Genomic DNA, 14,417 nt, shown 5'->3' on the forward strand with positions numbered 1-14,417 from the left:
CCCAAAATTTGATGTCAAAATCTGCTTGCGTCCTATACATCGAAGATATGAATAATATATATGTATAAATATGTTATACACAAGCCACGTGTAAATATATTTAAATAGGCATGCATAGTTTAGTTCAATTGAACGTGTTATTTATAACAATAGAAGTTTTTTTCTTTTAAAAACATAACTATTTATAATGTTCTCTGAATAATAAAAAAATAAATTACAGTGAAAGCATTGAAGATTTTGCAGGTTTTGAACCAAACAAAATAACAGTAAACCTTTTTTTGATTTACGGTATTTTCTTATTTTGATGTTTTGAGCTCTTTTGTGTTTAAAACAATATATACTAATTTTTAAAGTATCAACTTCAATTTTTGTTTAATAAAAATCTTTCAAAGGCAACTGTAGCTTTTTTCTCCCCAAACTTTGTCTTCAAAATAATGGTGCGTCTTATATTCTGAAAGATACAGTATTTTCAAAGATTAGTTTCTAATGAATACTGGAATGTAAACTACTTTTAATCCAGTAAAATATTCTGTGCAACACCATAAGACTTTCAGTAAAATGTTGTTATTATCCAGAAACATTCCCAAAGTTATCAATTAACAGTTACCAAAAATGTAACACCTACATTTTCAGTATTAAAACAGAATTCAACTATGCATTGAACTCTTAAACAACATTCAGTTAAACCATAGGTTGTCTCCATTTTTCTTCCTGCAGAGTTTATCCATGAACTATCACATAAAATACAGACTTCCTCCATGAGCACTTGCATGCTCAGTTGTTTCCTCTAATATGTCAGCTCCAGAGATCATTCATTTGGTGAGAGAATGGGAAAATGTGACCACCTACAGGTTTTTATTTATTGAAATTCCATTCTAATGTTGAAGATGTATGATTCAAATTTATTACAGTGTCTCTAAATGGATGTGGAACAATAATCTCCACACTAAAGACTGGATAAAGTCTGGAAGAAAAGTGAATACTTCAGTTGGCTTGAGTATGAAAAGGAAGCACTGACCAATAGATATAACCAACATTTCAACATCTGTTGAATGGTCAACTGACATGAAATAAATTATGTTTGTTGAGATTATGGGGCTATTATGTCTTGTGGACAGCTGCACCTTTTTTCTTGGACCAAGTATGTTTTAGCTGAGCTCAATGATACTGACTATTAATTTTTGAGTCTGCGATACACATCTCGCTTCATATCAAATAAAGCAAGCTTGAGTTTAGCTTCATTATTGAAATACTTATTGTATAATCCACATAAACACTAATAAACAAAAAAATTATATATACAGATATCTTTGGTTTACTACACCAAATAAAGATACTGGAATCTTGTAAACCAAGTCTATCATACTTAAAATAGTTTTTGTACTAAAAAGTAGTAGTAGTAGTACTACCAACATAGAGAATGTCATCATACTATAAAAGTCTTGTGTTTATTAAACCACTTCTTTTATGCTATATCTTATCTGACATATGATCATAAACTCTTCTTTACTCTCACTCAGAAGTTCTTATTCATAACTACTAATGCAGTTTTTTCCTGTTGCTGCTGTTATCGCTTTATCGTTTTCAGTATCAATAAGACTAAGCTTGCTGATTTGTCATTTATTCTAAAGAATGTGCGGGTTAATTTAATAAAATAATAATAAGACATGGTTTAAAATAAGTAATATACTGTTACATAATTACATTTCACCACCTTTTTAACATCCCACAATTCCCTTAATCTTAAACACCTCAATAAGATCACCTCTAACTCTTCTTTTTCCAAGAGAAAAGTTCAGAGGTCTTAACCTATCCTCATATGATAGCCTTTCCACCCAATGTATCATCCTAGTAACCCTCCTCTGAACCCTTTCCAACAATTCAATGTCTTTTCTGAGGTAAAGAGCCCAAGAATGAATAGAATACTCCAAATGTGGCCTAACCAATGACAATTACAACTTCTTTAGACTTGTTTTCAATGTTTCTGTAGATACAACCTACAGATGAACAGAATGAATGCACAAAGTCAAAACTCTGAGCAGCTATTCCTAACTGAGAAATCAATTTTGAAGAAATACTGCTAAAAACAGAAGGGTTCCAGAAAAAGACTCTTTGGAGATCATCAGAAATACTGGGAGGGAGAAAAGTTCTTTGTAAAACAGTTCCATGAGCTAAGAATTCAAAAGAACAAGCAAGCCATATGGTAAATGGGACAAATTCATTAAAAGAACCATGTAAAGCAGCCACTTGCTTCAAATAGAAAAAATAAATAAACAAGGAGAACAAAATTAAGAGGAAAGTCTTAAAATAAGCACAATTGTAGAGTGATTGTAAGAATACTGAGAAACAGACAAGGTGACTCCTCCCCCCTCCCCCAAAAAACATTTGATGGTCTAAAGTTTGAGATGTCAAAGGAATAGAAAAAGACTCTTTAGATACATTACATAAACTAGCAATTTCATGAACACTTAATGTGGATGTAATGAAAGAAACCTTTGCAGCAGTTTTTGTCAGGGGTGGATTTAGGTATTATGGTCTCCAGAACCCACCTTCAATCCCTGATTGGGGTCAGTTATCATAGCGTGTATAGTTTAAATAGTCGTTGAGTTTCCTCTTGTGCCAGTGTAAAAGTTTCTTAACATACAGGGTCAGTCGATGTGACCTACCTTGTAATCACAAAGTAACCATCAGTTTCCATACTATAACTTTTAGTAAGTTTTATGTATCTTCACAATATTTGTCAAGTTTTCAGTAAACATTACAAGTTTTTTGTATAAAAAGAAATCTGAATTTTTAATTAAGTATTTTTATTAAAGATTTGTCCATGAATATACAGAATTATAGTTTTGACTATTCTGAGTGGAAAGTGATATTCATATTAATATTAAAAATACTTTTCTTCGTCTAAATATTTTCAAATTTTATTTTTTGGAATCTCTGAAATTTCCTAAATGAATATTAAATGTTTTTTCCAGTAAAACTTTATATTTTATCTGTTATTTTTTCTAACCTAACTCTATAAAGACTCAGAAGACTTGACTGGCCTTGTAACAATTATTTATCTTAAACAGCTTAAGGCTCATAAAAGTCTTCACCTGTTTATACATAATTTTATTGTTTTATTGTCTTTTGAATCTTGGGCCTAGAAAAACAAAAGCTGTTTCCAGTTACCTGACTGACCATATGTAGAAATGCCCAACCCTAAAATTGTTCAATGCCCCCCCCCCCCAAATCCATCTCCTGACTAACCCTAATGAGAAACCTGCTACCAAACTGAAGGTAATAAGAAACCACATCTCTGGTTCGTTAGTTGGCATGGTGTGTTACGCTCTTCAGCCAATTATAGCTGAGTTTCCATTCAGGCAAGGTCAAACATGGCAGCTACAATATGGCTGTCATCTTTAACAAATGCTCACATTTTTCTAAAAAAAGACAGTGTCACAGTTTACTGGAACAGTCAAATACATGTTCGTGTCATACCATCCTAAACTAGATTCGAATGATTATGAGCAGACATCAACACATGTTGATGTGGGTGAAATTTCAATGGAAATTCGGATAGACCAATTAGTAGACACATTCAGTGTCAAATCAATTGAAGCTCACTGTAGGCATAAACCAAAATGCCCCAGGAAGTTAAAAGTACCAATTGAGCAAAGGATACAGTAACAAAATTTTGCTTTTTATCTTCACCTGTAGCACAATTTAAATTGCCTTAATTTTTCAACTCAATCAGTAACCCATTGTGTCGAAGACAATGTTGTCACATTTTATTTCTAAAACCCATAATATAAGCCAGCCAAATCATCAAAAACATTACATGCTTACCCATATTCTACCAACTTGGCATGCATAAGCAGGGCCACAGCAAGTCTCTCATGGGCCTGGGCTCAGAAAAAGATAGTGAGCACTCTTATATGTATACACATATATATAAAATAAAATAAAGAACAAAAAAATTGGAAGTTGAATAATCTAATAATAATAAGTGATGTTCTAAAGTGGATTCTATTATTTTCATGCATTTTAATGAAAAAGATTATACCTTTCTTTTTTGCTCTGCAAAGAGGATAATCATCTCCTTTGTGTACAAACTTCTTGCATGCTCATGTTCTACAGAGTGTACGACAAGTTCATTGAGATGTGTTTGTGACATTGTTTTAACTTCAAAAATGAGCTCTCAGCTGTTGCTATTAACACTAGTATTGAGACTACAATTATCATTCTGTCAAGATCATTTAGCATATCTAGTTTAGAAAATTCCAATTTCAAGAAATAGTGCAGACATATCATCTGTTCAAGCAAAGAGGATGAAGGATCAATTTTGTATGTTTCAACCAGGTCTCTCCCAATGCTATAAAGTTCATCATCAAGCAGTACTGTTAATATTGGTGGTAGCATGAGGCAAAAAGTCTCACAACTTCATTCAATCCTTGAAAACTATTCTTCAGTTGACACAAACTGATGTTGACAGTTGGGTCTAAATAAAGTTCATCAAAACTATGCTTTACCTTTCACACTCATTTTCCCAAAAATCAGCCATGGTAAATACCAAAAAATTTCATTTCCCTGTATTCATTTCTAAACTTGGCAGTCTCATTATAAGTACCTTCAAGTAATCTGCGTGCTTCACTTAGCTCCCGAGGCTTTACTTGAAGAAGTTTTGAGGCAGTGTCAACAAAAAGTAGAATTTTAGTTAGAAACATAATAAGAAACACTGTTTGGAATGACTGTAAATGTTTCAGTAAACTATCAGCTTCTTTAAATTACCCAGGGTTATTACTCTAAAGAATTGTATTTGACAAACATTTCATGATATTAGTATATACTGCAATTTCTATAATTGGTTACGTCAAATCATTTAAAATCACATTCAAACTGTGAGAGACAACAAACATATTTGACACTTTGAAATTTTTCCAGTATCCACAATTGAACTCCTGTATAAGCACCAGCCATGTTACCCACCCCATTATACTCTTGGTCTCATAACTTTAACATGTTAAAGCCTCTTTCTTCTATACACTGTAGAATTTGTGCCTCCATTTCACTTGCATCATGGCTGGATACTCTATGGAAACCAAAATCGGATTCACTATATATTTTTATTCCTGCCAGTTTTACAGTCTCCATTTGTGATTACTATTATGTACTTAACTACAAGGCTTAGCTGATCAGCTTTGACCACATCTTGTGTAGTGTCAATGATTATTGAGAAAAATGGTGCCTCCTTTATTTCACTGCTTATACCATTTACAATATATTTAAAAAGTAATTCAATTATTTTGTTATGAATGGTAGGGCTTAAGTAGGTCATTAAACTTTTTGGTTTCCTGAGAAGCTTTTCCAACACTGGATTGTTTTTTACTCAGTTGCTCAACTACAGCAAAAAAATTGCCACAGGCCTCTTGGCCATCTTCTTTCTTGTCCCCTATGAAAGGTAAATTTGACATCCCTAGAATCAAAGTTACATTTATGATATAATGAAGAACTTGGCACCAATACAATTTTTCTTTGATATTCTAGAATGCAACCAAATTACTACAACTACACATGATTGTAAATGTACAGCAGAAATTTTACACCTTTGAATGCCCCTTGTTAAACGCTGCATATTCAATAACTCTGCAATAAAGGCATATGAAAAACAGGTCTTCTTGTTATCTCCAAACAGCCAGTATGGTGCACAGTAACATTTGTTCAAAGTTGGTGAGTAGCACAATCACATCATCATGTCTGTTGTAATTAATTAAGGTACATATCATAAAATAGTATAATTTTAAACTGTCTTTGTTATACCTTTAAAGTTCAAGGATGCAATAAAATCAAACTTGTATATTGCTGCCTATAACAATATTATTCTTTTGGTCAGAATTTCTCTAGCAAATTGGTTAGGCATAAAACCTTTGGAAAAATCTGAGTCAACTTATGGACAGAATCAAAAGACTGATTAAAAATTAGATAAAAAGTTAATAACCTTTCTTTAAATGCAGTCACTGCATCTCATTCTGGTACATATATGTCCTCTATTTTTTTTTCTTTCACTGAGACTGGTACATATGGATTTTTGATTTTAAAATTCTTGTGTAAGGTGTTGGATCATAACTTTTTGTGGGAATGTTGCCCATCAACATTCTGCTATATGTCACCATACACAAAATCAATTATTTCTTCCTTCTATGTATCATTTTCTCAAAAAGATGTCAGAGAGGCCTGTATGACATCTTGCTACCACAGCAACAAGCACCACCAAAGCTGAGGAAAATCCAAACTATGTTATGGATTTACTAGACAGCACTGACTCTGATGAGTTGATGCAGTGAACAGAAAAACATTTATAAGCCATATATGTAACAGCCACAGTGAATGGGTTAATCAGAACGACTTTAGTTATATGCAAAATAGCAACAAATTTTGGCACTGCTCAAATTGTAAAGATGCAAGAAAAAGCAATACATGTGCACTGAGAATTAAAATCTTGCTACGACCACAACCCATGTCCAATATTCAAATTGTAAGTTAAAAGAATAAAAAAAACATAGAAAAATGCAATGAATTTAGATCTGTATTTTATTATTTTAAAAGCAATAATTTTGTTGATATAAATTGCAAAAATAAAAGGTAAATTAAATGTTTTCTCAGATTCTGAACAAAATGTTTTTAAACTAAAAAACACAATTCCATTATCTAATGCTTCAACTCGCACAATTGAATACACAAACACACATAATGGAAATAATTAATCCCTATACAAACATTTCCTTTATCAAAGAGTGTTTTCATGTTGTGAATGCATCTGATAGATATGTGAAGTCTCCCTATTTTCAAAAGCTTCTCCCTATTAGCACCTGGAGGGAAAAGTGACTTCTCCCTGTTTTGAGTCTTGATCCCTAGATAATGATATATTTTTGTATGTGGTGATTAAATTTTGGTGCTCCAGCTACTCAAGGAATAGTTATAACCTATTATAACTTACTTAGGAAGCCAGATAAACCATTGTACATTTGGCATATTCTATTCTAGTTGCTAATACATATTTTGTGTTCAAAAATGCCTACTTAAAAGCTACATGAATTATCTTTTTGGACTTGTGAGACTCAAAGAGGCTTACAGAAGAATGTCTAAAATATCTATTCAAGTTCAAAAGAGTCCTTGTTTTTATATATACATTTATTGTTACAGATTTTTTAAAGAAATAACTATGTTGTAAAAATTAGAAACTTAAGTAAAATAAAACTTCACAAACTCCTCTAAAACATTACCATCAGCAATCATGTAGTGTTTAACTTTAAAATAAAATAGATAATGGGCTCCTGCTGAGATTTATTGCTTTTGATGCAATAAAACTGAAATGAAACAGATGTGAAAAAGTTAAGTCAAAACTGTTAAGTAATTTGAAACTTTCCAATCATCATTAGTCAGTACAAGAGAAAAAACTGTGTTATTCATTTATTTCAATTTTTTAAACTTTTCTCTTTATAATACATTGATGAATTCCCTAAAGTTAATGTTAGGTTAGAGCAAATAAAAGATAAATTTTTACAGAAAAAAAAGAACTTTAAATATTCATTTTGGAAGTTATGCAAAGAAATATGAAGACTGTAAGATCAAAAAGGTATTTTTATTCTTAGCATGAAAATCACTCTCGACTTACGGAAAGCTTTGTATATTCACAGACAAATCTTATTTTAAAATGTGATTTTTTGTGTATAACACTTTTAATGTTTCTAAAAACTGGGCAAATTTTTTAAAGACACACATAGTAAATTCAGGATAATGGTAAACAGTATCATTAGCTTTAAAAACATGGAACTAGTCAATCTGACCAAGTCAGATTTTTAATGGAGAATGATACTGCTAGATAAAAGGATTTTCTTCACACGCAATTCGTTTTTTCCATAAATATGTGTATGTTTATCTGTTTATTAATAGTGAACATATGATAGACAATGACCATTTCATTTGCTGTTGTGATCAGCAAAATAATTACTAATCTGTCAGTAGTTTTTGTAGCAGAAATGCTGATTAAATCCACAACTTTTCTATGACTAATTTTGAAAATACTGATTATTTAGCTGCCCATAATACTGGTGTAATTTAAAGAATTCTAGCCCTTTCTATATAAAGAAATATGTTAAATGAAATCTGTTATACCTTTTGTTTTCCAATACTTTGTATGACTCGATACTAAAAAAAAATCTTTCAGAGCCTGGAATAATACCTAAATGCCAAGATTTTTTATTCATGTGCAAACCATCCTTTACAATCTTGTTTTCATTTTTGATGTGTATTTATGTATTTAACATATCTTGGCATATTTTGTTTTATAATGCACACAACACAGTAGTTTTCTTTGGTAAGTTTGGCAGTCAATATTCTTAGATTAGGCTATCACACACACACAAAAAAAAACATCATAAATTATATCAAATAAACAATCTAATTAAAATATATGAAGCTGATTCAGTCCAAATTTCCTGCAAAGTCTAAAAAAAAAGTGCATGAATAAATGTTTAGATTTAATGCCATAATTAATATTTGATTTCTAACACAATGGTTAGAAAGTTTTATAAGTTTACCATTATATGACATGATGATAAAGTATATTATGTTAAATTTATAAAACTTTCTAATCACAGTACAAAAGAAAGCATATTTTTTCTTTTACCAACTGAAGCTTAGGATTTAGTAGAAAGTGAAACGTATTGGCCTAACATTCTCTTCAACTGTCCAAGAAACGTAGAATTTTTTTCCTAAGTTTTACGACAAATATCCTTGAATCTTAAAAAAAAAAAGGCCTATTAGGTTACTTTGACGAAGATTTATGTGTGCGCGTATAGTTACAGGCTTTCAAATTTACAGCAAGTGGCCTTACAACACGGCTACTATCTGTGACTCTAGAGTGAGACATACGAGTCCCACTTTCTAACACGCTGACGCAAAAAGGACGCAAGCGTATTCATACTCATGCCTGTAACTTACCTTCTAATCTTTATAATAATTTTACATCAAAATAAAATCAAAAATGTAGTTATTCACTCCAAAACCATTTAATATTTGATAACTCAAATATTTAATCGTATTAAGTTTAATTCTATAATCAAAAAAAGCAATTCTACATAATTAAAACAGCTAATGAAAGTGGACAACCATATAATCGGTCTTTACAAACATGGCTGCCGTCCACCATAATACAACAGCCATTTTGAAAGGGAAGATATGAACATCATGGCGGCGCCCATGGATACTTCATGGCCGGTTGCTTCGACATAACAGTAGAAAATAAAATAAACAAGCTCCTGTATTTTACTTTTCAGCTGTGTTAGCATTTTGCATAATGCTGAGATTAAAACTGAGCCCGATCGGGATTTCCACAACTTAGACTAATGTAAAAAACATAGTAATGCTAACAAACAACAACAGTGTTGTGTATACAGTATAGTATAACTGGTAACTTTAATGTATTCCAAATTCAAATCTGGTCTGTAAAAATCTACAAGGTATAACCTAGTAGTACTCTACAATACAAGTCTATAGCATGATGCTATTCTAACTATTAATAATACTAATAGTTACTACTGTTTATGACAACTTCTAAATCATGTTATTTATTCACCTTCGTCTCATTAACTTCGACTTTCGAGTAACGCTAAGTTACACCACAGTTGCATAAAGCTCAAAATAAATGACAGATTAGTTTATAAAACTCATTTGCTTTAAATAAAATTTTAGCAATACCCCACGTCTTTTAATAGATTAACATTTACATTTAATCATTTATGATCATGCAGAAAAAACTAGCGTACCAAAGTCTCGACTTACCGTCATCTGTACCTGAAGCCCACATAGTGACTGAAAATTCTCCTTCAAGTGTTTTAATCTGGACCTGTTTTTGTTCCCATTTTCTTGTACTTCTATCCGTTTCAAACATGAGTTCATTTCCTTTTCCACGGCCTCCAAGCTTTTTTCCCTTTTTTCCACGTTTGCCAGATGTGCTTGGACTTTCAATTAACACATCAGAAGCTGGAACAGGGATTTGATCGTACCCTGCTAAAGTATCGGCATCGGTATCTACACCACCAACAATTTCTTCTTGAGTTTGTAAAATTATTTCTTCCCTTCCTGGCTCAGGTAAAGGTTGAAGTGCGATCATAGGCTGACCTTCCACGGTTTCTACAGTCGTTTCAACAGTTTCTACGGGTATTTCTACTGGGATTGCTTCAATTTCAACTTCTTGAATTTCTGGTTGTATTTCAACCTCGGTAACAACATCAGACGACGCCATGTTGGGTACATTGATGGCCGCTCATGAAGGGCTGTGAAAACTGAGTCACGTGATACCCAATATTATGCATGACGTAACAAGAAATGACAGAAATTCAATAACATTATACTATAAATTGAAATTGAACTGAGACAGTAAAATAAGTTAAGAAAATAAATATTTTATATAAGAAAACGAATATGTATAATGAAACACGTTATAAATTATTTGTAGTTTTAATGCCCCAAATTACAACACGTTGATCACGAGAGTACTGCAACCTTGATAACTTAAGTAACGGTAGGGTAGGTGTGTGGTTATTAAGAAGACAGGCTTTGGAGATAAGTAAAGTCGTAGAGAAGCGGATGTGTTTGTCGAACCATAAAAATTGTATTATAATTTAAGGTAGTTTTTGACAATCGTATTTACTATGGGTGCTCACGTGTCACGTACTGATTTTGAATGGGTATATACTGACGAACCTCACGCAACAAGAAGGAAAGAGATTTTGAGTAGGTCAAGTAAAGTTTTTTTCAATTGGAAAGTTATTTTTCTGTTGTAAAATTTACTATACTGTATACATATCACTTGTAAATTATATATTATAATTAACGTTAATGATTAAGCAAATAAAGTTCAATATAATACTTAAAATTTTATAAAAAAGTATGAGTGAAATATTATTTAAGATAAAAAACCATAGGATTGTTCAAAACATTTTACTTTTAAGAGCCAGCAACAAGGGGACAGAATTTGCAATTATAACTTTCAATAGCTTATTTATTTTTAATAATACCTTCTCTATTCTGAATATTGTTAACAAGGGGCCATTTGATCCTGTGCACACATTCTTCGGAAAAAGACTCTTAAACATACTCATAATTTGTTAAGAAATTGCCGATGTTTTGGCTAGTCACTTTGTTGGTAGTCTGTAATGGTTTTTCAAAATCTTAAATTTGTCCTTATTTCTGAATAAGTAAATATATATATATACACGCGCAGCACGATGAAATTGGGGGACTATATCATAATCCTATCTATTCTCTTCCCCCACACCCACTAACTACTCTTGTGAACTTAAAGATAATCTTTATCTTGTCTCAAGACAAAACGGAGATCTTAACCTCTTCCCCATAAATAATAATTTATCCTTGGAATTATCTTAGCAGCTCTTTCTTGGATAAGGACATTAAAACTGTACAGTATTCCAGATTGAGATCTTACTAATGATTTGTGTAGAGCTAATTACTATGTTTTGTATTGAATATGTCAATAAATAACCCTAAAATGTATTATTTTACTATTGACACCAGAGCCTTGATACTTGTATCAAATAAACTTGTCATTGAAGATAATTTTTCAGATACTTGTCCAACTAACAAATTGATCCAAACTAATATGTAGTATCTCAACATTCTCAATAAATACAGCTAAAAATACTGAATAGTTTAATGGTAATTGCAAACTTTACTAATTATGTTGAGGCTGGTAACTTGACTGGTACATCTTTGTATGGAATAGCATGAATACCAATTTCATTCTCCAGCTACTTAAGGTATGTAGAGATATGCTGTGCAAATAAACTTGTGTACACAGATCATTCTTAATTGTTGCCTGAGGCTTATGACTGCTTTTGCCACTGATTGTATGTGGATTCTAACCTATTAAAATGTCTCTTTATTTACTGTGGCTGGGATATGAATTGTTGCAGGTAGTCTTGGTACTCAAAGTTCATCCATAATTCCTTTGTTTTCCAGGTTTATCTTAATTCTAAAATCCTAATCTGAACACGTCTTTAATCTGAGTTTATGAATATTTTGTTTGAGTTGTTTCGTATCCTTTCCAGAAGTGAATTTTTTGTAGCATCATACTACCTACAAAGCCCTAAAGAAAAGGAAAATGTAGTTGTAACACGTTCCATTCACTGAAACTTTATATTGGCTTCAGTTAGTGTGACTTTAATATTTGGGCTCATTAATTGTTTACATTGAACTAATAACTATTCTAATGCAAGACTTGGATAGTTGAAATAATGGAAGAGTAACAAGCAGAAATACTAGTTTTTATTAATTGATTTAAGTTGCATGAGTTGATCTAATTGATACTTATAAGCAGTAGATAATTAATTGTCCAACTCTAATCAACTGTGATTGTCACAATAGTTTCTAATTTGTAAATCAAAATTGTCTTTGTTATATGCCAAAATACTGTAACCTATTAAGCAATTTCAGCTGGACTGGATCAGTTTTGGGGTGACAATGATTTGGATATGTCAGAACATTAGAAAAATGACCTATAGAGACTTCTAATTTAAGAAATGTGTAGGAAGTTTCCAAAATGTCTGAGGTCATGATTTGGCTTGAGGGCTGATATATGATTAATAGCACAAATTAAAGTTAAAGGAATATGAGTCTCCAATGTATACTTCAATTTGACATAGTATCTTGGGTATTCTAATTTTTTGTGTTTGGAGATAAAAGTAAGCATTCTACCCACTAACTTCACAATTTGGGCTTAAAAAAACTAGGAACCAAACTAGAAGCTAAATTTTGAACAATGAATTGTGGTGTGTGTGTGTGTGTGTGTGTGTGTGTGTGTGTGTGTATATATATATTAGGTATCGTTCCTACATTGAGGAAATATCGCCACATAGCAAAAATGTTGCTGGGGGTAATGCTCAATGCTAGGTTTTGTTTCCAATAAGTGGAAAAATAGCAGTTTGGTTTGGGAAAGCCTAATATGGCCCTTGGAACATGAACTATGTGAAGATGAGGACTTCAAAGCAGGAAAGTGTCGATATACAAGGAAATTTGTATTTAATTCATGCCCCTAGTGAGAATGTCTTGAACGTTATAAAAAATGTTATTCAGTTACTTAATCTTTTTTTTTCTGTATATGGGGAATAAGATAAAAGAATTATGTTAGTATAAAGATTGTTTCAGTCTTGCAAGTAAAACAGAGTATGGCAGAAAAATGCTGGTATTAACTTAGGATTGTTTCAAAGCTTTTTCCATGAAAGTACAAATTAGCTCAAACTTGTCCTTGAAACTACTTGTGTATTAAAGGATAGACATGAAGAATTTTCATGTCATATCTGTATCAATACCGATTCAAGTTGTTTAACTTTTATTGCAACTGTAGTATAAATAACTTCTGAATAGTGGAGTTGAATTGATTAAAACAAAAGCAAGTCATAATAGTGAAGATAACTGTATAATATTGTACAAGTTATTGTGTAGAGTATGGTACAATTGTAAGAACTAATTATTATAAACCTAAAGCAGTTTACAAAAGGACTGCTGACGTTATAATATGTACAAGTATTAAGCTAACAGTATTTATTGTAAGTACATGCATCAGCCATAAATATATTTCATTTGTGTTCAAAATATGTTAAGGTATCTTCAGAAAGGGCAAGTAATTCTGGTATTTGGTTTTCAGGATAGAAACGTTTATGCAGAGCGCGAAATTAACGTGTGCCAAGTGCTACCGGGTGTCTACGACTCCTTGGAAGGCCGTTATTATTCGTTCATGTCAGGTTTTGTGACAGCGTTTGGCCAGTTTTATAATGGTTTAGATTACTTGCCTTGTATTATCTGAACCTAGACTAAATTAACTAGCAATAGTTATGCGCCGGTCTTTTTTTTTTTTTATGATGGTTGCTGATGTGTGGAAATAAACATGTCGCTGCGTTATATGTTGTAAGCGGTGCTGCAAGAAGGATAGATACATACATTGCAAGTCCACGTGACTAAAATGTATGGAAATAAATATTGAAAGACAATTTCTGTATCTGTACTACATCTTATTGACTGGAAGCAGTGCACTTGAAGTAAGTTATTTGACGTTTTCATTTTAGTCATAAGACTACGAAACAATTTAGTATTTGTCAGTATTGAAATTCTAATAATTCAATGAAAGTATTACATATTCATACTTATTCTGTATTTACGGTGCACCACAAATACTTTCTATACTGTGAAAGAAAGTTGCATTTGGATTATATATATATAGCTGTTATTTATAATTTTGATACGATGATAATCACTTTGCCAAAAAGAAAGACCAGGAATAAGAATTTTTAACTAACACTATTATTATTTGTGTATGAGTTGACCTCGCAACAGATCTAATAAAATAGTGTTACGTCTCC

At 31.8% G+C, this 14,417-nt stretch overlaps 1 protein-coding gene across 3 annotated transcripts in view; it reads right to left on the bottom strand.

The window, feature by feature from the left end:
• LOC106464958 (transcriptional repressor protein YY1-like) overlaps positions 1-10,341 on the bottom strand; it is a 27,090-nt gene extending 16,749 nt beyond the window's left edge. For 2 of the 3 annotated variants that reach the window (XM_022392769.1, XM_013925133.2), the window contains exon 1: positions 9,823-10,341. In XM_022392769.1, coding sequence (XP_022248477.1) covers positions 9,823-10,285 — 463 coding nt within the window. In that variant the 5' untranslated portion in view covers positions 10,286-10,341. The remainder of the gene's footprint in view (positions 1-9,822) is intronic. The other variant, XM_013925132.2, reaches the window with a different exon arrangement.
• Between the last annotated feature and the right edge of the window lie 4,076 nt (positions 10,342-14,417).

Source organism: Limulus polyphemus, unplaced genomic scaffold (genome assembly GCF_000517525.1).
Source record: "Limulus polyphemus unplaced genomic scaffold, Limulus_polyphemus-2.1.2 Scaffold1793, whole genome shotgun sequence".
NCBI lineage: Eukaryota > Metazoa > Arthropoda > Merostomata > Xiphosura > Limulidae > Limulus > Limulus polyphemus.